The sequence below is a fragment of the Cervus elaphus genome, chromosome 24, assembly GCF_910594005.1.
Source record: "Cervus elaphus chromosome 24, mCerEla1.1, whole genome shotgun sequence".
Lineage (NCBI taxonomy): Eukaryota > Metazoa > Chordata > Mammalia > Artiodactyla > Cervidae > Cervus > Cervus elaphus.
In genome coordinates this window covers 60,594,063-60,620,464 of record NC_057838.1, presented here as the reverse complement: position 1 = coordinate 60,620,464, position 26,402 = coordinate 60,594,063, and the positions used below count along the sequence as shown (strand labels likewise).

General features: G+C 37.2%; 1 protein-coding gene across 8 annotated transcripts in view; it reads left to right on the top strand.

The window, feature by feature from the left end:
* DOCK3 (dedicator of cytokinesis 3) overlaps positions 1-26,402 on the top strand; it is a 267,277-nt gene that overhangs the window by 52,591 nt on the left and 188,284 nt on the right. For all 8 annotated transcript variants that reach the window (XR_006337624.1, XM_043886679.1, XM_043886678.1 and 5 more), the window contains exon 5: positions 867-963. Coding sequence is in view for 7 of the 8 variants with exons in the window: in XM_043886679.1 (XP_043742614.1) it covers positions 867-963 (97 nt within the window). In the remaining variant the exon portion in view is untranslated. The remainder of the gene's footprint in view (positions 1-866; positions 964-26,402) is intronic.

The following is a 26,402-nucleotide window of genomic DNA, read 5'->3' as shown; positions in this document are numbered from 1 at the left end:
ATTCTCATCCATCTCAGTAACTTCTTGTATACCGTTCCCTCTGCAGGTGACACCACACCTCTCCTTCATAACAAACTCTTTGATCCTGACCTTTTTGCATTTGGGGGACATTGCTATTTCTTTAGAGAAGGCTTCACTCATCCTCTCTTTAAGTTGTGTCCCCCAGCTAAAATCTCTGATTGTGCAATTTGGTTTCTTTCTTAGATTCATCATGGTTGGTGTCTGTTGTGATTACTTGTCTGATTTTTTATGCAGAATAAGAGCTCTCTGAAGATATGAACTCGGTCCATTTTTGCTCACTGATAAATCCTTAGCTATTAGCATGACGATTGATGCCATAATGAATGTTGCTTACAAGGTAGTTGAAAAAAGCCCAGTATTTCTGTTACCAGGATTAGGATTCTTCTGCTCGATAGGTATCTAGGAAAACATACTATCAGTATAAGGGAGAGCTTATAAAACTTCAAAACCCAGTGTCTGAGTCTCCCCCACCCAACCCATTTCTATCAGAGCATGAGTTAATTTGCATTATTGATACATGTAAAGGACATAAATAGTTTTTAAAAATTAAGCAAGTCTTGGGCAGTGCTGTAGTCTTCCTTTAGAGAAAAAAATTTAAAACTATCTTTAATGACAGTACTGGTAAAAGTAATATTGAGGATTTTTATAGCAAAACCTAAATGTTCATTAAATCAGGTCACTTATATTATCATATTACTGCAGCAGAGTCTGTATTCAGTTAGCTGTACCTCTCTTTATATTTGCATAAATTTAAATTTGATTTACACTTGTTGGAAAGGGCAATAGACAGTATTCTGGTAGTTTATCAAAGATAATGTGGCTGTTTGTTGTGTCTCTGGTTCTAGGCAGTATGAAACTGTGGTTCCACTTGAAGATTCTATTGTGACTGAGGTTACAGCAACTCTGCAAGAATGGGCTAGTCTGTGGAAACAACTCTATGTGGTAAGTAGTTGGTAATTAGTTTGCTAAGTCAACAAAGTTCCATTGTACCAAGATAAAAAATTATGGTACTTAGCCAATTGCAAATTTATAGACTTCTGAATATTTGCAGATTTTCAAATGTATGTTCCTGATATTAACTGGAATATAGTAGACTTTTGAGTTTTGTCCAAACTGAAGAGAATACATTATTCATATGCCTGCAGTTTTCTCCAACCTATTCCAGCCAGTAGAATGTAAGTTCCATCACATCAAGAATTTTAGCTATCTTACTCAATTGTGTCCCCAGAAGCTTTCATAAAATAGATTTGTATTAATTGAATGAACAAACTTCAGAGTTATTAATACATTGTGAACCTAATAGTGGGTAAAGATCAAGAAGCTGTATTACGACTTTCTTACAGCTACTAAGCTTAAGTAATATGTCATATATGATACTTTTTGCCAGGCCATTAATTACTAGATAAATAAAACCTCAGTTTGTATCCTCTGGAAACTTAGAGAGTAGAGTGTGATAGAACACAAAAATATAGACTGAAAATAAGTGACAGGGTTTGGGTTCTGAACAAGATGAAGTAAACACATTCTATTTTAGTCTTCCTACTAACCAAACAAAAATTCTGGACAAAACCCATAAAATGCCCTATCAGAACACTCTGAAAGTTAGGAAACAGAAGGTGGATGATTAGGACATTGAAATTCACGGATTGAGTGAATGCCCTGGTTGTCTTTTTTTTCTTGCCTTTGTATATCCTGGCCTGGGCTGTAGAGACGACTACAACCTGGAAATGCTAATGAGTGCAGACAAAATAATAATACCAAGGAAAGCCTGTTCTCTCTAGCCAAAGGACGGCGCAGCAAGATAGAAGCGTCCTATCCTGTCTGTTCTGTAGGAGAACATCACAATAAAATCTGTACCCCCTCCCACTCCAACAGGCATTACAGCAGGGGTATCGACAGTCAGAGCTTTGTCTCACAAACACCCTTCCCCCCCCTGCAGTAACAGGGAGATGTCCCCCTTCAGTGCATCCTGTGGGTCAGACTCTGACTTGGCTGTTTTCTGCTCCAGTACTGAGGCAGTGCCCTTCCTCAGCAGAGCCTGTAGGGAAGACTGATTTCCACTCCACCAGAAGTTTCAAGGTGGCAACTCTCTTCATCAGAGCCTGTGGGTGAGACTCTGGCCTTTACAACTACACAGCGTTAAAAAGGTGGTGCCCTTACCCTGCAGAGTTCTGAGGCAAAACTCAACTTTCCCCCATGCTCTGAAGAAAGGAAGGAGCATTTCTCCACAGGGAAGCCTGTGGTTAGAGCTCTTGATTTCCACTCGCCCTGCAGTAATAAGGTGCTACCCTCCCCAGCCAACCTGTGGGTTGTACTTTAATTTTCATGACTCTCCCTCACCTGCTTATTACCCTATTTTCTATGTCTGCCTTGCTGAAATGAGGCAGTGCTTCTCCCCACTCAAGCCCATCCTAAGGATAATGGGAAGTGGAGTTCTGTCATCTAGGTAACATGCAAATAGGGAAAACCAAGGAGTACTGGAAAGACTTTATAAACTGAAATGACATTTCAATCACAGTCCACAAAAGTCCACAAAAGGGGTCGCAAAGAATCAGACACGACTGAGCAACTGAACAACCCCCACCACCGCAAAAGTGAGCCTTGGATCACATTCTCACTGTGAACAGGTTGACTAAAATAAAAGATTCAAGTAGAAATTAGAGTGTCATAATTCCTACTTAATTAAAATGTCCATCTTATAGCTCCAAATTACTTGTCGTATGAAGGAATCAGGAAAAAGGCAACTCTGGTAAGAAGGGACAATCAGCAGACGCTAACTTTGAAATGACACCGATGTTGGAGCCATCAGCAAGGATTTAAAACCATTTGAGAAAATTCAGCACTTTCATGATTAAAAACTCTTAGCAAACTAGGAATATAAGATATCTCACTCTGATAAAGGGCATTTATAAAAACAAATAGCAAACATCATACTTAGTGATAAAAGTCTACTTTTGGGAATAAGGTAAGGATGTCTGTTCTCGACAAGTCAGTTCAACTTAGTACTAGAAGACTTAAGGCAAAAAAAAAGGAAAGAAGAGACATATGGGTTAGAGTGAAGAAATAAAGCTGTTCACATTTGCAAATAATATGATTGGCTACATAACAAATCCCAAGGAATCTACAAACACTAGAGAATACAAAAGATAGTTCTGAAAATAAATAAGTTTGCAGTTGTAGATATCAGGTCAAAGTACAGAATCTCGCTCTCTCTTTCTGTCATATACACACACAGACATACACACAATCATATTGCCATATATTGGCAGTGAACAGTTGGAAACAAAATTTTAAAACACATACCATTTACAATTGCTCAAAAATGAAACATTTGGTATAAATACAACAGAACATACAATTTCCGTGTAGTGAAAACCACAAAAATGCTAATGAACAAAAGCAAAGAAGACTTAAGGGCCAGGCGTGACATGTTCATGGATTGGAAGACTCACATATTAAAAATGTCTGTTCAACCCAGATTGATCTATGTATTTATCTTGAAAAGTCCTAGCAGGATGTTTTCTAGAGAGGATGATTTTAAAATTTTTAAGGGGATACAAAATAAGAATAAAGTTAGAGGAATCATGTTACCTGATTTTAAGCCTTACTTACAGCTACAGTAATCAAGATGGAGTGGTCCTGGCCTAGGGATAGACACAGATTGTAGATAAAGGGAGCAGGACAGAGTTGAGATGTATCAGTAGGTTCAGTCAAGTAAGGGCCAACTGATTTTTGGCAAAGGTGCAAAAGGAATTGAGTGAAAGAAACATGCTCTTTTCAACAGATGGACAGATGGAGTAGTTGGGCATACAGAGGCAGAACAAAAACAAAACCAAAACCTTGACTTAAATCTCCTTCCTTATACAATGGACTAACTCACATTGGGTGATAGACCAAAATGTAAAATATAAAACTGTAAAAGGTTTGGAACATATAGGAGAAAAACTTCGTAACCTGCATTTAGGTGAAGAGTTCTTAAGCATGACAATGAAAGAATATTTCATAGAAGAAAAAGTTGATAAATGGATTTCATCACAGTGAAAAAATTTTGCTCTTGAATGACCCCGTTAAAAGATGAAAAGATAAGCCATAGACTGGAAGAAAATATTTTCAAATCACATATCTGTCAGAAGACTTGTATGTAGAATATATAAAGGACTTTGTAAGCTGAACAGTAATTCTAGCAATAATGTCTAACAATTCAGTTAGAAAAGGGCAGAAAACTTCATCAAGGAGAAGTCATGATGAAGTCATCTCCTTCATAAGGAGAGCCAATTAGAACATGACAAGATTTTCCATATAATTAGCCATTGTTGTTGTTGAGTTGGTAAATTGTGTCCAACTCTGCGACCCCATGGACTGCAACATACCAGGCTTTGCTGTCCTTCACTACCTCTGGGGTTTGCTCACATTCATGTCCATTGAATCAGTGATGCTATCCAGCCATCTCATCCTCTCCCACCCCCTACTTCTTTTGCCTTCAGTCTTTCCCAGCATCAGGGTATTTTCCAGTGAGTCAACTCCTCATATCATATTGCCAAAGTATTGGAGTTTCAGCTTTAGCATCAGTCCTTCCAATGAATATTCAGGACTGATTTCCTTTAGGATTGACTGGTTTGATTTACTTTCAGTCCATGGGAATCTCAAGAGCCTTTTCCAGCACTATAATTTAAAAGCATCAATTCTTCAGTTCTCTGTCTTCTTTATGGTCCAACTCTCACATCGACACTGGAAAAACCGTAACTTTGACTAGGTGGACCTTTGTTGGCAAAGTGATGGCTTGCTTTTTAATATGCTGTCTAGATTTGTCATAGGTTTTCTTCCAAGGAGCAAGCATCTTTTAATTTCATGGCTGCAGTCACTGTTTGCCCAAGAAAATAAAATCTGTCACTGCTTCCACTTTTCCCCCTTACATTTACCATGAAAGTGATGGAACCAGATACTATGATCTTAGTTTTTTGAATGTTGAGTTTCAAGCCAGTTTTTTCGCTTTTCTCTTTCACCCTCATCAAGAGGCTCTTTAGTTCCTCTTCACTTTCTGCCATTAGAGTGGCATCGTCTGCATATCTGAGGTTATTGGTATTTCTCCCAGAAATCTTGATTCCAGCTTGTGATTCATCCAGCCCAGCGTTTTGCATGATGTACTCTGCATAGAAGTTAAATAACCAGTGTGACAGTATACAGCCTTGCTGTACTGCTTTTCCAATTCTGAACCAGTCTGTTGTTCCATGTTTGGCCCTAACTCTTACTTCTTGACCTGCATACAGTTTTCTCAGGAGCCAGATGAGGTGGTCTGGTATTTCCATCTCTTGAAGAATTTTCCATAGTTTGTTGTGATCCACATAGTCAAAGGCTTTCTCATAGTCAATGAAGCAGAATAGATGTTTTTCTGGAATTCTTTTGCTTTCTCTGTGATCCAGCAGATGTTGGCAATTTGATCTCTGGTTCCTCTATCTTTTCTAAACCCCGCTTTTACATCTTCAAGTTCTCAGTTCATGTACTGCTGAAGCCTAACTTTAAGAATTTTGAGCATAACTTTGGTTGCATGTGAAATGAGCGCAATTGTATGGTAGTTTGAACATTCTTTGGCATTGACTTTCTTTGGGATTGGAATGAAATTAGCCATTCACTTCAGTACAGTTGTCGCTCAATCGTGTCTGACTCTTTGCAACCCCATGAATCGCAGCACGCCAGGCCTCCCTGTCCATCACCAACTCCTGGAGTTTACTCAAACTCATGTCCATTGAGTCAGTGATGCCATCCCGCCATCTCATCCTCTGTCGTCCCCTTCTCCTCCTGCCCCCAATTCCTCCCAGCATCAGGGTCTTTTCCAATGAGTCAACTCTTTGCATGAGGTGGTACTACATGCCTGTTAGAATGGCTAACATAAAAAAATGCCAAAAATACCAGAGATGTGGAGCAACTGGATCTCTCATACATTGCTGATGAAGATATAAAATGATACAATTGCTGGGGAAAAAAAGTTGGTGTTTTCTTCTTTTTTTAAAAATTGCAGTATATAATAATTGCAAAAGTAAAAATTTGCAATGTTGTATTAGTTTCAAGTATACAGCAAAGTGAATCAGTTATACATGTATCTACTCTCTTTTTAGATTTTTTTTCCATATAAGCCATTGTAGAGTCCTGAGTAGAGTTCCCTGTGCTATATAGTAGGTTCTTATTAGTTATCTATTTTATGTTTAGTAGTGTGTATCTGTCAATCCCAATCTCCCAATTTATTTTTCCCCCCTTACTCCCTGGTAACCATAAGTTAGTTTTCTACATCTGTGACTCTACTTCTGTGTTGTAAATAAGTTCATTTGTACCCTTTTTTTTTTTTAAGATTCTTCATGTGTCTGACTTACTTCACTCATTACGACAATCTCTAGGTCCATCCATGCTGCTGTAAATGGCATTACTTTGTTCTTTTTTATGACTAATACTCCATTGTATACATGTACCATGTATATATATCTAATCCTCTGTTGATGCACATTTGGGTTGCTTCCATGTCCTGGCTATTGTAAATAGTGCTGCAGTTAGCATTGAGATGCATGTATCTTTTTGCATTATCATTTTTTTCCAAGTATATGCCTAGGAGTGGGATTGCTGGGTCATATGGTAGTTCTGTTTTTAGTTTTTTGAGGGACCTCCATACTGTTCTCCATAGTGGCTATACCAATTTACGTTCCCACCAACAGTGGAAGAGGCTTCCCTTTTCTCCACATCCTTTCCAACATTTATTATTTATAGGTGTTTTTTGATAATGGCCATTCTGACCAGTGTGAGGTGATACCTCGTTTCAGTTTTGATGTGTATTTCTCTAGTAATTAGTGATGTTGAGCATCTTTTCATGTGCTCTTTGGCTATCTGTATTTCTTCTTTGGAGAATGTCTATTTAGATCTTCTGTCAATTTTTTGGTTGGGTTTTTTTTGATACGGAGCTACATGAGCTGTTTGTATATTTTGGAGATTAATACCTTGTCAGTTATTTCATTTGCAAGTATTTTCTTCCATTCTGAGGGTTGTCTTTTTGTTTTGTTTATGGTTTCCTTTGCTGTGCAAAGGCTTTTAGGTTTAATTAAATCTCATTTGTTTATTTTGGTTTTTATTTTCGTTACTCTAGGAGGTGGATCCAGAAAGATCTTGCTGCAGTTTATGTCAAAGAGTGTTCTAGCTGTGTTTTCCTCTAGGAGTTTTATAGTGTCTAGCCTTTCATGTAGGTCTTTAATCCATTTTGAGTTTATTTTTTTGTATGGTGTTAGGGAGTTGTTCTAATTTCAGTCTTTTACATGTAGTTGTCTAATTTTCCCAACAACACTTACTTTGAGTGCTTACATTGTGCCTGTGCTTCACTTTTTTTTATATACATTATCTCATTTTAATTTTCACTACAGTTACTATTATTCTCCTCATGTTACTGAATGGGAACTTTGATGTTTAGAAAGAATAAGGACTGTGCCCAAAGTCATATAAATAGTAAATGTCCAGCCAGACCCTAGTCTAAGTTCATTAGACTCCAGGGCTCTTAATAAGTACACCATCTTCTGAATTAAATTCTTTAAATATATCTCACATATAATTTACTGTGATTTTAGTAGTTCCTTATTGTGATTTTAGTATTTACTTATTATCATCTTCTGATATGGAAATTGGATTAATTGGGATGAATATTATCTGGAAATGACATCACCTTCCAGAAATTATAAAATAATCATGCCTTAAAAAAATAGACCTTTATTTCTTTCTCAAGTAGTCACAGGCAGTCTGGATTTGGTGTGGCAGCTCTACAGTCATCAAGGCTTATTCTTTTCTCCTGCTCTGTCTTCCTCATTACAGTGCTTCAGCTTTTTAGCCCAAAAAGACTAGCTCTAGGCAGCATCTTTGTGCTCTAGATGTAGGAAGCAGGAAAAGAAAGAAAAAAGTATGCTCTTTCCTTTAAAGGATACCTCTTCAGAGTTGCTGAGAACATTTCCTCCTGTTGGTCAAAACTCAATCACAGAGTAATCTCTAGCTGAAATAGAGACTGAGAATTGGTCTTTTTAAGATGGTCATATACTAGCCAAAATGGGGAATTCTATGACTATAGAAAAAATAGAGAATGAATACTGAGGGACCCTAGCAGTCTTTGCCATAGTGACCATGAAAAATTATTCTCATGTAAAGTTCTATTGTATTTTTTATCATTTGCCAAATTTATTTGTGAAATAGTGGAATAATGCCTTTACCAATACTTTAGTATATTATGTATCTGGAGAAGTGAATCTTAAGTAAGACATTAAAAAGTAATGAAGTTGTTGTTAAAAATCATTGGAATTATCCAAACTTGCATTTAATATGTTTTGGTAACTTGATATGCCTTTGTGAGAATAAATGTATTATAACTAAAAGTTAGCATCATACCAATATGATGTCTTTTTTAAAGTAACTCATCGTACTCAGAAATATTCTGGGTAAATTAGAGCTGCTACTTGAAGCAATGTTGTAAAACAGTTAACTTTGAAAAATCTTTATGTGTACTTTATGGCTTGTATGTTTGCATACAAATTTTCCAGAGATATGGACAAACTTGAAAGTGAGAAGCTGTATTGAAAAGAAGACTACTGCAAATGATTTTTATATTTTATACCCCAAATTTGAAATTGCCATTACTATTTTTAAATTCACTTTTTAATGAATGGAATATTGCCTTTCTTTGCCATTTTAACAAACCACAGTGTTTCTGGTTAATTCTTTTTAATTTATTGTTAATATGGCAAATGTCAAATGATTATTTTTATTATGCAAGTAGGAGGTCAGACATGTAGCCAGTCGGCTTCAAAACAAATGAATACAAGTCTTTTCCAAATGACTTTTTACTAGAAGAGAATCAAAATCTGTTATATTATTAAAATTAAAGAACTGAACAGTCTCCCTTTGTTTCCCTACTTAATTTTAGACCTTATAGTTCTTTACTTGATCTGACTTCACTAAGAGACAGTTAATTACCTGACTGTCCTCTGAGAAGTATACTTGAGAGCCAGAATGAATCTAGGTTAGCAATGTCTAAAGTTTAATTTATCTGATTTTAAAGACAAAAGGAAAATAATATAAATAAAATATAATAAACTATGAGAAACAAGTCTCAACATATGTGACTATAAACATTAATATCTTTCTGTATATACAGTGTGTGAAAATCAATAAGAAAACAAGTAAAAAGCACTGCAAACATTCAGTAAAGGATAAAACACCATTTATAAAGCATTACCTAAGGGAAATATTCAGTTTTACTAATAATCAAGGACATAGCAGTTAAATCAGTGAGATAAATTCTGCTTCAAATTAACAAATAAGAAAGTGGAAATTATCCTTTGCCATTCAGTTTTTGCTAAAATGAATACGTCTGTGCTTTGCTGGTGGATATCAATTTTTTGTTGGCATATTTGAATAATAATTTGGGAGAAGTCTTCATTCAGATTCTTAAGACACTAGTAATTCTAATTCTGGGAATATGTTTCAAGATAATGTTAAATATGAGAGAGGGTTGAATTGCAGTTTCATAAATATTTCCATTAAAGCATTATTCACAATAGCAAACATAAATTTACTTTCCTAAATGTGCCAACTATAGTTCAATTAAGACATAGAGAGCTTACCTCTAAAGAGCTGTTAGAAAAATTTAGCTATGTTACATACTAAAATGAACTTATGCACAAATTATATTATAAAATATAACTTCATCTATATTCTGAAATCTTGAATGCAATTTTCTGTTGGTGGAAGGGGCTGTGTTCCCTCCCTATAAGTTTGGCCTAAGGCCAAACTATGGTAGGGGTAATGGTTCAGTTCAGTTCAGTCGCTCAGTCTTGTCCAACTCTTTGCGACCCCATGGACTGCAGCATGCCAGGCTTCCCTGTCCATCACCAACTCCTGGAGCTTACTCAAACTCATGTCCATTGAATCGGTGATGCTGTTCAACCATCTCATCCTCTGTTGTCCCCTTCTCCTCCTGCCTTCAGTCTTTCTCAGCATCAGGGTCTTTTCCAATGAGTAATTTGTTCATATCAGGCGGCCAAAGTATTGGAGTTTCAGCTTCAGCATCAGTCCTTCCAATGAATATTCAGGGCTGATTTCCTTTAGGATGGACTGGTTGGATCTCCTTGCAGTCCAAGGGATTCTCAAGAGTCTTCTCCAACAATCCAGTTCAAAAGCACCAATTCTTTGGTGCTCAGTTTTCTTGATAGTCCAACTCTCACATCCATACATGACTACTGAGAAAACCATAGCTTTGACTAGATGGAACTTTGGCAGGAAAGTAATGTCTCTGCTTTTTAATATGCTGTCTAGTTTGGTCATAGCTTTACTTCCAAGGAGCAAGTGTCTTTTAATTTCATGGCTGCAGTGACCATCTGCAGTCATTGTGGAGCCCAAGAAAATAAAGTTTGTCACTATTTCCATTGTTTCCCCATCTATTTGCCATGAAGTGATGGGACTGGGTGCCGTGGTCTTTGTTTTTTGAATGTTGAGTTTTAAGCCAGCTTTTTCACTCTCCTCTTTCACTTTTTGTCAAGAGGCTCTTTAGTTCTTCTTCGCTTTCTGCCATAAGGGTGGTGTCATCTGCATATCTGAGGTTATTTATATTTCTCCCGGTAGTCTTGATTCCAGCTTGTGCTTCATCCAGCCTGGCATTTCACATGATATATTCTGCATATCAGTTAAATAAGCAGGGTGACAATATAAACCTTGATGTACTCCTTTCTTGATTTGGAACCAGTCTGTTGTTCCATGTCCAGTTCTAACTGTTGCTTCTTGACCTGCATACAGATTTCTCAACAGGCAGGTTAGGTGGTCTGGTATTACCATCTCTTGAAGAATTTTCCACAGTTTGTTGTGATCCACACAGTCAAAAGCTTTGGCGTAGTCAGTAAAGCAGAAGTGGATGTTTTTCTGGAACTCTTTTGCTTTCTCATTGATCCAACGGATGTTGGCAATTTGATCTCTGGTTCCTCTGCCTTTTCTAAATCCAGCTTGAACATCTGGAAGTTCACAGTTTTAAAAATCAATCCAGTTGTTGGGTTTGTGGCCAATTATATGTGTCTAGCTCTGGGTTACCTTGGTAAATTTCTCTACTACAAGACTCTAACTGGTTGGCCCTGAAGAAATTTACTTGGAAAAATTATAGTCATATTCAGGTTACTATGATACTACCAGATGGGATCCCCTTACTGGGCCAATTAATAATGCCTACTCTGACTCTGGCTATAAATTTGAGCCTTTTTCTATTCCTCAAGCTCAATCAGAGCAACAAAAAAAGGTTTTAACAAAAGAAAAAGAAATCTCCCACAATTATGAGATAGATTTATATAGATAACACTAGGCTATGGTAATTTAGGTTTAAAGTCTCCTCTGTGTTAAAAACAATTAAATCATACTAAAGATAATCAGTCTAGTAACACTAGAAAACTGGGCTATGTGCCTTATAGATGGTGGTGCCAATGTATAATTTCCCTGAAAGATAAAGATTCGTACAGAGTAGACTAAGTCAGATGACCTGAGATATACTGGGCTACATCTTATAGACGCTCTTAGGTCTTACTTGTGACTTGACTAATACTGCTGGCTACGTTCTTTGTATTTCACCTGTTTTACAGAATTGCTATTTCTTACAGTGCCAGATGTGTGACTGAGGCCTCTGATAGAATAATATATAGTTCCTTATGAAATCGATGATGATGACAGTGTAACTCTAGATATGAGAAAAAGCAACAAGAGGGAATGTTTTCCTGGACCAAGAGGCTAGTAAGACAGGTGGTCCAGAGAATTTTAGATACTGTTTTATGGCCTAATCCAGTAACAGCACATTGAGAGGCCGGTCCACAAAATCTTTGCCAAACCTGAGAATGGACATTCTCAGCACCATGGGATAAAATGGTCATGAAATGCCCCCCTCAAAGTCGTGGTCAAGTTTGTGAGCAAAAAGGGGCTTTGCCAACTGAAGATTGACACTTGCCATCTACATCTACAGCGATTCTATCATGGCCACTGCAACTGCTGACTTCCAATGGCCCTGAAAGGAGTTCAGGGTGAAGATCAAGAATGAGGTGTTCCGTGCTCTGGGAGAAACTGGCAGAACAGGCCTTCAGATAGTTAGATCTTTTCAAGAGATTTTATGAGTCCCAATTCTTGCAACTTCTCATACCTAGAAAAACACTGACATCATTAATGGTGCCATCTGCTTTGGCTATTAAAGAAAAAATTTTACAATTAAAAGTCAAAATAGAGTACTCAGCTATGGTTCAGACATCCTGGGAAATAACCAGGTGTTACTATGGGTGTAATTTCAGATTAGACATTGTATTGCTAAACACTTGAGTTTTCTGAGTCGTGTCAGGCTTAGATGCCACCATTCTCAAAACAATGTCTGCTGGAAGCTAGTAACTTCTACCTTACTTTTTATAAAACTAGGCAACTGGCCATCTGGCTACAAGTCTCCCTGAAGTGCCAGGTCCAGACTGGATTTCAGGTCTATTCTTCTAAAAGAAAGAGATTTACTTTGTCTATTAAAACTCCAGTTATCCCTTCTCTAGCTACTACTAACTGGGTATGTTACAACAAAATGGCAGACCAAGGGATTGAGATTTTAATCATACAAGGCTCAGATCTAAGACTTGGAACTCAGGAATACTTCCAATTCAGTGTCTCTTCTACAAGCTGAGGCGGTCCTATGCCCCATTTTGACAAAAAGTTATCACAGTCATAGTTGCCCTGTTCCCTAAATAAAACTGAACAGGACTCTGCGGGGTGGCGACTCTGGAGTACAGATCTGCTGTACTGTAAAATATAGGCTTTATTCAGCCTCCTTGACCTTCCCTGAGTTCCAAAGGGTAGATTCAAACAATTGCCAATCAGAAAAGAAAAAAAAATACAGAAACAGAGGGAAAACAATCAAATGGTGGTACAGCCCGCCTGACTTGGAGAATTTTGAGCATTAATTTGCTAGCATGTGAGATGAGTGCGCTTGTTTGGTAGTTTGAACATGCTTTGGCAATGCCTTTCTTTGGGATTGGAATGAAAACTGACCTTTTCCAGTCCTGTGGCCACTGCAGAGTTTTCCAAATTTGCTGGCATATTGAGCACAGCACTTTCACAGCATCATCTTTGAGGATTTGAACTAGCTCAACTGGAATTCCATCACCTCCACTAGCTTTGTTCATAGTGATGCTTCCTAAGGCCAGGATGTCTGGCTCTAGGTGAGTAGGGTAATGGTGACCTTCTTCAAAAGGACTTATGCAAGGACTGTTACATTCAGTGCCCCTCACCCCATGGCAGGTCACTGCTGATGCATGCCTCAACTGGAGACTCCTGGACACTCACAGGCAGTTCTGGTTCAATCTCTTGTGGGGTCACTGCTCCATTCTTCTGGGTCCTGCTTTTCTTTGTGCCTTCCAAACTGCAGGGATGGAACACAGCCCCACCCGTCCACAGAAAATTGGATTAAAGATTTACTGAGCATGGCCCTGTCCATCAGAGCAGGACCCAGATTCCCACAGCTGCCTCCCATCAGGTATAGTCTGATAGGGCTATAGTCTGGTGGGTCTTGTGGCACAAGCCCTGTTGACTTTCAGAGCTAGGTATTTTGGGGGTCCATTTCTCAGGTAGAAGTCTTAGAAGGTGAAGTGCCAGAAGTGTGGTCCAAACCTTTTATTCCTCAAGGAGGTGTTAAGAGTTGTGACTTTCCTCTAGGTTTTGTGTCATTGTGCTAGAGTTGGGGTTTGTATTTTGGCCTTTCTTACCCGTTTTAACCTGGACTTTTTCTCATTCACTTGATGTGTATGGGTCTCTCAACTAATTTCTGGGCATCTTTTGGAGGAGATTGTTCTGTGTGTAGTGCAGATTCGATGTGTCCCATGGAAACGTGTCCAGGACCTTCCCATGTTGCCATCTTTTATCAGAACCCATGTACTTTTGGCCCTGGCTAAAGTATACCAAAGTCTATAATATGCCTCCTGTCCTTCAGTTTATATTTTAAATAAAGTGAAAATGTTAGTCGCTCAATTGTGTCTGACTCTGCGACCCCATGGACTGTAGCCTGCCAGTCTCCTCTGTCTATGACATTTTCTAGGCACAAATACTGGAGTGGGTTGCCATTTCCTTTTCCAGGGGATCTTCCTGACCCGGGGCTCGAACCTGGGTCTCCTACACTGCAGGCAGATTCTTTACCATCTGAGCAAAAGAGAAGGTAAATGTAAACTCAAGAGAGTATTCGTCTAACCAAATATATTTTAGGCATGAAGATTATCTACTGTGGTTTTAGCCTAGTTTTTTGTTTCACATATTTTCTTTTCTTGCAGATTGCATGTATGTGTTTTGATGGGTTTCGGTTGATTAACCAGGAAAAACAGCTCCAAATACTTGTGGTTGTTGTTCAGTCGCTAAGTCATGTCTGACTCTTTGTGACCCCATGGACTATAACCCACTAGGCTCTTCTGTCCATGGGATTTTCCAGGCAAGAATACTGGAATAGATTACCATTTCCTTCCCCAGGGTATCTTCCTGACCCAGGGATTGAACCCGAATCTCCTGCATTGCAGGTAGATTCTTTACCACTGAGCCACCAATTATTTGTTTAGGTTGCTTCAAAAATCATGTTACTGCATGCAGCATGTGAAAGAAAGATTCTATAATATTAAATGTGGATAGATACAGATTATCATTATTAGCACACTTTTCTGTTGTGCATTTCTTAAGGAAGCTGAGTTTGTTATAAAGGAATTAATCAATCCTCACATTACCCCTAAGAGAGCTGGTTAATTTCTATTTTAGTGGCAAGGGAGCTGACATATAGAGAAGTTAAATTACTTGTCCATAGTTATTTGTGGAGGTGGAAATACAGTTTTTTTTTTTTTTTTGGAAATACAGTTTTGAGTTTATGACTTGTCGTATAACATAAAGGCCAAAATGTTCTTTCAAAGAATGCATTTTTGTGTTCTGATGAAAATGCTTTTTGCATTCTAATAAAGCACCTAGATTCTAGTCCTGGATAATGTTTAATCCTTGTGACCTATATTCTGAAAAATGACCCCTCTTGTGACGAGCAGGCCTCAAACCACTCTTACCTGGCTCCTTGTAAGTAAATGTTTGTTGTGCAGTCACTCAGTCGTGTCCGACTCCTTGTGACCCTGTGGACTGCAGCACCCCGGGCTTCCCTGTGCCTCACCATCTCCCAGAGCTTGCTCAGACTCATGTCCATTGAGTCAGTGATGCCATCCGTTAGTAAACATTGCCACCTTTTTGTTTATGGATTAGCAGGTTGAGTTCAGGTTAAGAGCGTTTTCAAGTGTTGCCCTCAAATGAGTGAAGTGGGGTTCTAAGCAGTCATTCTCACTTTTGTGTCCATCTTATGAAATCATTCGCTTTCCTTAAGAAGGATTTACATATTTAAAAACAGTTTTATTTGATGAACACTTGGAAAATGTGTAGAGAGTCTAAGAAACGTAATTTAGGTTTACTTATTTTCTTGTGGATAATTGTTGAACTACCAGTCCAAGTATGTTGGTTAAGTAGATATAATAGAATAAATAGTACCATACAACACATTAAGGCTGCCAGTGGCACTTGACATGTATGTGTATGAAGTGCATACCTTCCCATTAAGCTTGAGGAAGGGTCTACTGGCTTAATTAGTGATGACATTTCCTGCTAAGTAATTGGTTACATATAGTCACTGTTTAAACATGCCTGCTATTGGCTTGATTTCCCTGGTAAATGATAATAAAATTATAAGAGATAGCTATTTAATCTGTTAATGTTAGACTGTGCTGTGGTAATGGATGGATCCGATTTTAAGATATTTTCACTAGGTCTTGAATTAAGAGGGACTTTAAAAAGCTTTGTGTGTGTATATATATAATTTAATACCTCCTCCTCTCAGATGGTATTAACAATACTCTATATTAACATACACACACAAAAACTGACTTTCAAAGAAGAAAGACACCTGACTTACAGTCACTTGGCTGTTAATGGTGGAGCCTTGAGCTGTACAGAGTACATGTGCCCTTTGTCATATCGTGAGACCAATGCCAGAAGTCATGCCAAGCTGGTGGCTGATTTAAGGTTAACTGAGGTGTGATGTACTTTGAGATTTTGAAGCTAGAAGATGTCACTTCTGATAGGAAAAGAGCTGTGTGGCATAGGGAGAATTCTGGAAGACTCCAAATACAGCTTAGCATTAACATGGGTTCTAGATGGTGAATGGAAGGGAGTTCAGCTGGTAGAACTGAGCTATTCTCCTTGCTTCTGTTTCCTAATCATAGAATCCAGGTAAACATGGCAGTGGGTTGATTTTAAATAGTTTTCATATGATATGGTCATTTCAGTGGTTTTTATTAATTGGCGAAGGACAAGCACCACTTAGGAACGATCTTCCCCACTTTTTCTTGAATAAAAGTATTATGCTGAGAAGAGTTGGACATAAATGTCCAAAAATGGCACTTGGCTATCTTTAATTGTAATTCAGTGTTTGAAATTGGCCGTTGAAATCCCCAAGATGAGGGTATGATTGCGTCTGTGTTGGAGTGATTGTGGCCACAGTGTGACTGGCTGGCAGCAGCAGAAGGGGTGTCTTGCCATTGTAACTTCCCACAGTGCACAGTGGAGGCGACAGTTGTCAAAAGCTCTGCTCATCAAGAGTGTCACTATCTGCAGGGGCTGCTCCCCTCTCCTTGAGTCCTTGGGGTTCATGCTTCACATTCAGTCTTTATCAGCTTTCTGACTGACATCATAGTCTTGGCTTTGCTTTGTGTTTTTGTGTCAGACAAGCATAGTTCTCTTCTTGTATGGTTTAGTATTTTTATTGGTAATATTTTTTCCTTTTCTTAATTTTACCTGGGATATCCCAAATCTCATGAATGTATGGAATCTGAGCTTCACATGTATAACATTGTTGGAAAGAACATAGTTCTCATAGTTAAATATGCCTGGGTTTAAATCCTGTTTAGGCCACTCACGTGCTCTGTGACCTTGATGTAGATTTATAATATCTCTGAGTCTCAGTCTTCCCACCTACAGAATAATGAAAACAAAACCTTTTGGATGGTGTTGCTATACAGATTACATTGTTTATATAAAGCACCCAATACAGTGATTGGCAGTCAGCGGTAGCAGTTGCTGTTATCCTTACCACCCACTCTAAGTAATGACTCTGCTGTGTGTATATTGTTAGTTTCTCCATGCCTCTGTGGATGATGGCACTTGTATTGCAAATTATTATTTCAAATCAATATTTAGTCATTCCCAGGACTTTCCCTTTACCCACAGCAGAACCTGCCCTGGCTGTGATCCTAACTTTTTACTCAAGACAACTGTTTCCTATTTGCTATGCCTCACTTTTATTTTTAAGCTGGTTAATTCATCAGCCATTGTTCTGTTTGTATTTCAGAATTTGTTAATGGACTTTGCAGCATTCTGATGATATTAAATCTATCTGAACCTCAAATTGCCTTTTATAGAAGGTATTTTGGGGAAATATTTGAGAATAGGAAAACATCCGTGATTGGAGAGTAACTCCAGTTAAAAAAAAATAAGAAACTACTATCCATGGACTAGGTGTTAGAAGATTGTATTGGTGAGCACAGATATTTAAGAACCACAAATTGTCACATCTATATTCCCTATGTCTTTAGCATAATTCCCTGTATAATAGGATCTTTTATCTTGTGAGACAGAGTTGAGCTTAATTCATTTTGGCTATTTATGAGATGAGATTGAATAAAAATAAGCATTCTAGTAGTTAATTGTTGAAATACAGGTTGAATTTTGGTAATGATTATATCACCACATGCTCAGTTGGAATATTGCAGATCCAGTGCTTGGCATCCATTTTTCCATTTTATTTCTGTTACAACCTGTAAATTCAGCAGGAAAGATTGCTTTTCTTCCCTCCCTTTGTTTTGTAGGTTAAGAAGCTGAGAATTAGAGAATTAGAATATCACAACCAAGCCGAGGAAGATAGTTTGTCTAGCTGAGGAGACAAAACAGGACTAGAATTTACATGTCTTGCTTTGACTCCAGGTTTTCCATTCTAAGAGATTTAGACTCAATTAAATTGAACAGATTTGAGTACTTGTTAACCATTAATTATAAAGATTTTTAAATGAAAAAGTTGTTATTTTATGTTAATCAATTTTTCATTGTAACATCTGGATGGCATTAATACACAGACAAATTGTAATATTGTACTGAGCCTTTTTCTTTAATATTCATACATTTGTTTCACATGTTTATATTTGAATAAAATTTTGATACATGATATTGCAAGTAAATAGCTATTTTTTTTTTAAATTTTTTATTAGTTGGAGGCTAATTACTTCACAACATTTCAGTGGGTTTTGTCACACATTGATATGAATCAGCCATAGATTTACACGTATTCCCCATCCCGATTCCCCCTCCCACCTCCCTCTCCACCCGATTCCTCTGGGTCTTCCCAGTGCACCAGGCCCGAGCACTTGTCTCATGCATCCCACCTGGGCTGGGGATCTGTTTCACCATAGATAGTATACATGCTGTTCTTTTGAAATATCCCACCCTCACATTCTCCCACAGAGTTCAATAGTCTGTTCTGTATTTCTGTGTCTCTTTTTCTGTTTTGCATATAGGGTTATTGTTACCATCTTTCTAAATTCCATATATATGCGTTAGTATGCTGTAATGTTCTTTATCTTTCTGGCTTACTTCACTCTGTATAAGGGGCTCCAGTTTCATCCATCTCATTAGGACTGGTTCAAATGAATTCTTTTTAACGGCTGAGTAATATTCCATGGTGTATATGTACCACAGCTTCCTTATCCATTCATCTGCTGATGGGCATCTAGGTTGCTTCCATGTCCTGGCTATTATAAACAGTGCTGCAATGAACATTGGGGTGTATGTGTTTCTTTCAGATCTGGTTTCCTCAGTGTGTATGCCCAGAAGTGGGATTGCTGGGTCATATGGCAGTTCTATTTTCAGTTTTTTAAGAAATCTCCACACTGTTCTCCATAGTGGCTGTACTAGCTTGCATTCCCACCAACAGTGTAAGAGGGTTCCCTTTTCTCCACACCCTCTCCAGCATTTATTGCTTGTAGACTTTTGGATAGCAGCCATCCTGACTGGCGTGTAATGGTACCTCATTGTGGTTTTGATTTGCATTTCTCTAATAATGAGTGATGTTGAGCATCTTTTCATGTGTTTGTTAGCCATCTGTATGTCTTCTTTGGAGAAATGTCTGTTTAGTTCTCTGGCCCATTTTTGAATTGGGTCATTTATTTTTCTGGAATTGAGCTGCAGGAGTTGCTTGTATATTTTTGAGATTAATCCTTTGTCTGTTTCTTCATTTGCTATTATTTTCTCCCAATCTGAGGGCTGTCTTTTCACCTTACTTATAGTTTCCTTTGTAGTGCAAAAGCTTTTAAGCTTAATTAGGTCCCATTTGTTTAGTTTTGCTTTTATTTCCAATATTCTGGGAGGTGGGTCATAGAGGATCTTGCTGTGATTTATGTCGGAGAGTGTTTTGCCTATGTTCTCCTCTAGGAGTTTTATATTTTCTGGTCTTACATTTAGATCTTTAATCCATTTTGAGTTTATTTTTGTGTATGGTGTTAGAAAGTGTTCTAGTTTCATTCTTTTGCAAGTGGTTGACCAGTTTTCCCAGCACCACTTGTTAAAGAGGTTGTCTTTTTTCCATTGTATATCCTTGCCTCCTTTGTCAAAGATAAGGTGTCCATAGGTTCGTGGATTAGTAAATAGCTATTATTTGAATATAGAAACAAACAGAAAGGAGACATTTGTAGCTAGGTATTGATATTGAAATTAATTTTGTTTCAAGTTGATATTTAATATGAAATAACTTTCTTTTAAAAACTGATACTTAGTGAACATTAGGTTTCCTCTTACTCTGTTAGCCTCCATAATCTAGAATTATCTAGTTGGTTTTGCAAATCTTGGATGTCCTTATGACTGCCTTACTCTGAAAATTACTCTGCTAATCTGCCAGAACCAAATGCTGGGACACTTTTCCATTGGGTATTACTATTTATAAAAAGAGTGCCAGTTTTTTGTTTGTTTGTTTCCTTTTTCTGAGTATTTACATAGGAATACATTGTTGAAGTAGAACAATGTATTTCAGGGAATGATTTTTTTTTAGACAAATACCATTTCTTTTTACTAAATCCATGGCTCTCAGGTATTTTAAGGAATGCTTATATGTTGAATACTAGCCAGAATATCAGAATATACCACATGGATCCTTTCAGGTTTTCATCCAGAAACCTTCTGATATTTGACAGATTGTTTATATTATTCTCTGTGTCTTTATTAAATTTTAAGTATTTATATTAAAACATAAAACTGAGCAACATGTTAGGGTAATTCTGTTTCTCATTTGTTCATTGACTTGGTTCATTTAGAAGGAAGGGTTTCTAAATTGCTTAAATTACCTAAAGTCAAATTATCCATTCCATAATTTCCTCCTTTTATTCTCCTTTAGTCTGTTTGAAAGATTATTTTCAGGTTAATGGTGTTTTTTATTTTTGTTTCAGTTTTATGGCCTCTAATTTTTATTTATTTTTAAAACTTTTAAGTATATTGATTTACAATATTGTGTTAATTTCTGCTGTAAAGTTACACACACACACGTTCTTTTTAATATTCTTTCCCATTATGGTTTATCCCAGGACATTGAATATAGTTTCCTGTGCTATACACCAGGACCTTGTTGTCCATCCATTCTATATGCAATAGTTTGTGTCTGCTAACCCCAAATTCCCAGTCCATCCCCCCTACCTCCCCTTGACAACCACAGGTCTGTTCTCTATGTCTGTGAGTTTGTTTCAGCTTCATAGATAGGTTTATTTGTGTCATATTTTAGATTCCACGTCTAAGTAATATCACATTGTATCATATTGTGTCTCTTTCTTTCTGACATACTTCACTTAGTATGATAATCTCTAGTTGCATCCATATTGCTGCCAATGGCATTATTTTGTTCTTTTTTATGGCTCAGTAGTATTTCATTATATATATGTACCACATCTTCTTTATTCATTTATCTGTGAAAGACATTTACATTGTTTTCTTGTCTTGACTATTGTGAATAGTGCTGCTCTGAACATAGGGGTGCATGAATGTTTTTGAGTTATAGTTTTGCCCAGATATATGCCCAGGAGTAGAATTGCTGGGTCATATGGCAACTCTATTTTTAGCCTTTTGAGGAACTTCCATACTATTTTCCATAGTGGCTTGTACCTACTTACATTTCAACCAACAATGTAGGAGGGTTCCCTTTTCTCCACATCCTCTCAAATTGTTTGTAGAATTTTTTAGTGATGGACATTCGGACTGGTGTGACGTGATACCTCATTGTAGTTTTGATTTGCATTTCTCTAGTAACTAGTGATGTTGAGCATCTTTTCATGTGCCTCTTGATAGCCTCTAATTTTTTTTCCCTTTAGATTCCTCTTCTCTCTGTACCATATCCATTTGCAGTCAGTCTCCACTTCCCCACTCCCATTTTCTTAATATATCTTTTGAAGTAGAGTTTTTAAAATATATATATATATATATTTTATATTAGGTCATTGTGGTTATCTTTTAATTTTGATGTACAATTTATCCTTTTTTTTAATGGCTTGTGTTTTTGGTGTCAATACTTAAGAAGTCTTTACCTAACCAAAGGTCAGTCTGTTTTCTCCTTAGAGTTACAATTTTAAGCCTTATGTTGAGACCTATTATCCATTTTTAATTAATTTTGTGTATGACAAAAGTCTAAATTAATCTTTTGTTTGCAGATATGCAGTTGTTACAATATCATTTGTTGAAAAGAATTTTGTTAATGTTTTATACGCATGAGGATTACTGTCTTTCTGTAATGTCTGCTTTGGGATAAGGATGAAATGGGTCTCATAGAATGAGTGGAAAAGTATTTATTCCTCTTTCTGGAAGAATTGGTATTATTTTTTCCTGAAAGTATTAATGTGGAATTATATTAATTTTCCTTTAATATTCATTAAAATTTACCAGTGAAGCAAAAAAAAGAATATTATTTCCTTCATTCAAGGGAAACTTTTGAATTCTTAATCCTGTTCCCTTGTCTATATTCCTATCTTTATGCCAATACCACATTGTCTTGATTATTGTAATTTTACAGTAAATTTTGCAATTGAGAAGTGTCAATCCTTTAACTGTTTTCTTTTCCAAAATTGTTTTGGCGGTTCTGAGTCCTTTGCATTTCCTTGTAACTTTCATATTCAGAACCTAGAAAAGAACAATGAATTTTTTCACAGGTTTTTGTTAACTAGAATTTTATATTTATGTGAGATATGCTATTGTTTTCATACTCTTGACCATCAAAGTAATGATGTTTACTGACAGTTTATCTATAGATTTTTTTTGTTGGACGTTTTTATTTATAAGTTGAGATTTTCTTTGTATTTATGTGTAGCTACCAAATAATAGAATCAGAGATATATTTAGTTGGAAAGCAATAAAACCATACACATCTTTGATATGAACATGGAATTTAACCTGTGTTCATGTGATCATATTTTATTCAGTGATGATACAAGGAAAATGATGATTTAAAGAAAAGTGTGAATGAAAATTAAAACCAAAAAAAAGAAAATTAAAACCAAGTTTTGCAAATGAAATTGATGTTAGTGTCATGTGTAACTATTTGCAACTGGTAAGCTTGCGATACGTTTTAGTTGCACCTACTGTTTGCAGTTATAGTATACATAGTCCTTGCCCTTGGGAAGCCCACACTCTTACTAGATGGACCAGCGAGCAGCTAGTAAACAGTGCCATGGGATGCATGGTGTTTAAAAAAGACGTGGTGAAAAGAGTCAGGGAAAGAGAGGTTGGAGGGGGCACTTAACTGTGTCTGGAGGTGATAAAGAAGAATACCAAAAGGAGCAGAACTGTGAGCTTTCTCGTAAATAGAATTCTGACTAGTGGAGAAAACAGGGGTAGTTTTCCAAGCAGAAGGAGCATGACATAAGAACGTGGAAAAATGCATGGACTCTCAGAAGATACCATTGTAGATGATTTTGTATGGCATAATCCTGAAGGGAAAAAAAGAAGCTAGCCATTCTGTTTAGATTTTCTGTCAGTAATGGACTCTCTCAGTTGTTACTTTAAATAATGGAAGTTTATTACACAGGAACCCAGTAAAATAAACAGTGTTCAGGTCTCAAAGAGATGGGGAGTTTGGGATTGGTTCTCCATCCAGAGTGATTCTGGATTGGGTTTAAATACTGGAGTTCCCTCAAGGCTCAGTCCCATACTCCTTTTCTTCTCTTCACTCTTCCTAGGTCAGATCCACAGCTTCACTATGTGTTTATTGAACTGTATCTCTGGCCTTGACTTCTCTCTGACATTCAGACCAATATATCCCACTGTCTACTCACCACCTTTAAATATAATAAAGCAGAGGTCTTATAATCTGTCTTATAATTCAGATGCTTGTTTATTATTTTGAAATTTCATTTGTGGAGATATTTTAAGGCCTATGATAAAAGAGCCTTCCTCTAGAGAAAATTTGCATTTACATCTGCTATCTCTAGGGGTACTAGTATGGAATCATTTTCAACAAAACTAAAATTGAGGTTTTCTAGACTATATCAGTGGTGCACACTGAACATCAAATTTACAGAGAGGAACTGTAGTGGTGGTTACAACCTAGTCCATCTCTTTAGCACTAGATCATCTCCTCAGACCTGTAGGGTAATATGATTCACTTGTAGTTTTCCTATATCTGAGGTATAGCCCTTTGCAGTACTAGTTTAACGTGGGAGTTTCTCTGATTAGATTCTCCACTTGAGTGAGCTCTCATATCCGTCCCTGTAGCCCCAAGAGGCCGTCAGACGGTGGTTTTGTCTAGATTAGCTTTGCTCTTAGGGGAAAAAGAAGTTTAGGTCGTTTGGTTTCTTTCTCTGGGTTTTTTCTTCCTTTCAGAATTTGGCTTAATAATTCCTTACCATATTGTTGGCTCTCTGATGCTTTTAAGAAACTGGGTTTTTGAAATAGTTTATGTAGTGCTTTTAAGATATTTTTAGCAAGAAGATTTAAAGAATTTGGTCTTGAATAACTGGAAATCGAAATCTTCCTACTTATCTCCCTTGGACCGTTTCAAGGCATCTCAAACCTAGCACTTCCAAAATAAGACTCTCCCGGCCTCCTTTGCTCTTCCAGCTTGATCTTTTCCCAGTGCTTACCAGCTTGTTCATGCAAATGACAAATCCATATGAACTCATCACCTTCTCTACCCTTTATTATTAAATATTTCTTTACTCTCCCCACCTCCATTGCTTCCTCCTGATCCACATATCTCTCTGCAATACAACTGTAATAGAAACTACTCCTCCATTTTAGGCTTCTGTAGTCTGTCCTTCAAACTATAGCTGAAATGACCTTTTAAGATTGATGTGATCATGCCATTCCCGTGCTTAAGATCTTTTAATGGCTTCCCATAACTTTCAGAAAAATCACCCAAATCCTTGTTTTTGTTGACCACACCTTGTAAGGTTTGATTTGTGCTGCCTCAGCCACAGGGTCTTGGTAGTAGTCTATAATACGTGACTAGAAAAGGCTACTAGTCCCAGGTTATGAAGCTGCTTTTTATTGTTTAAGGCTGTGAGGAGCCACAACTTTTTTTTAACCAATGGAAGGATATAATTATATCTGCTTTGCACCCTTGATGGTGGAGTGGAATGAAGTGGCACAGCTGAGGAGTCAGAGAAAAGGAGAAACAGGGAGAGCTTGAGCCAGGAGAAAGGCAGAGAATGCAGGAGATGCATGCAAGGAAGCTTTTAGAAATAGAATTAGTGAGATCCAGTGACTAACCGTAGGTGGTTGTTAAAGGCAAAGGAGAAATCATAGAAAATTGTAATACACTATTTCACGTGTAAATTTATCAGGCAGTTACTGTATATTGGACACTGTTACAAAAGTTTAACATATTCTCTGTTTTTCCTCACAGTCATCTTATGGGATAGGTATTATTTATATCCTCAGTTTTTCAGTAGAGGAAACATTGAGATAGAGAGATGACTTTGCCCATTTCAAATAGCTATTGTGCGACTAAGATTCCAAATCTTTCTCTTACTTGAGTAATCCAGTGGGTAGTAGTTGTGTTATCTAAGGTATAAAACATAAGATGGGGGCAGATTTTGAGGAGCAAGTCTGTATATGTATGAAAATGAGGAAGAAAGTGGAGAAATAGAAGATGAGTTTATTTCTGGATATCCGGGAGTAGATCTGCCCACCCAAATGGGAATGTGGTTTTGGCTTTCCAAAGGGAGAATGTAATTGGAGAATGAGGTTGTGTAGTCATCAACCAATGTTTAGAGCCATGGATGGGCCCAAGATTACCCAAGGAGAAAGTGTGACCTTGTGTCAGAGTTCAGAGACTTTGTCTGAGGCCTTGTGTGACCTTATATGAGGGTTTAATTACATAATATGTAAGTAAGGAGCACTTGGCACAATGCCAGGAGCACTTTAAGTGATCAGTGTTATCTATTATAATTACTATTTTGTAGCATAAATAAAGAATACAGATGAGAATGCAACAGAGTTTTTGACATTTTATTAAACATATAAAGCTTGATTTTCTTAAATTGAATCATGGTATTAGATGTGTTATGAAAGATCAAACATTCTATAAGAGGTAAGTAAGTCTGTATTCCTGAAACAGCAAAAAGAGTTTGTATTCTCATCAGTTTTATTTTTTATATAGTGTTTTGTATTGATGTGCATAACTGTGGCTGTCACTTTAAAAAAATATTCTCAGTAGGAGAAATATGTTTCTTCAGGTGATTAAATTCATTTAGAAAAGTCAGCTGATTTAAATAACTCTGACATTTGTAATAAAGAAATTTAGCAGTAATTGTCTGGCAGAGGAGTGACTGCTGTTAGTTTTTGTCTTTTTAAACAAATTGAGATATGAATTTTTTTTAGCAATTTAATCAGTGCCACCTACAAAGCTTATTTAATATTTAATGAGGAGGCACAGTCTTTAGCAATGAGGCACTGCAGTGTCTGTGGTGCGCTGAGGTGCTGTGCATCATTCACATAGCTGAAGGGGTGGAGGTCAGGTTACCAAAGAAACTACCAGAGAGCTAAAGCATGAGGTCTGCAGTTAGAAGATGTGAAGGCATATTTTTAGGACTCCATGAAGCAAATAGGATGGCTAAGCCATCTATGACTGTGAAGCAACAGCAGGAAAGAAACCATCAGGTCTGCAGCAGAAAATTTGTCATCAGCCATCATTTGTTGCACTCCTATTCCTCCAAGGTCTGCATTTTGCAGTTGAGGGAAAGGAATAGGATGGAGTGTGGAGAATGCACTTAAGTATAAAATATGGC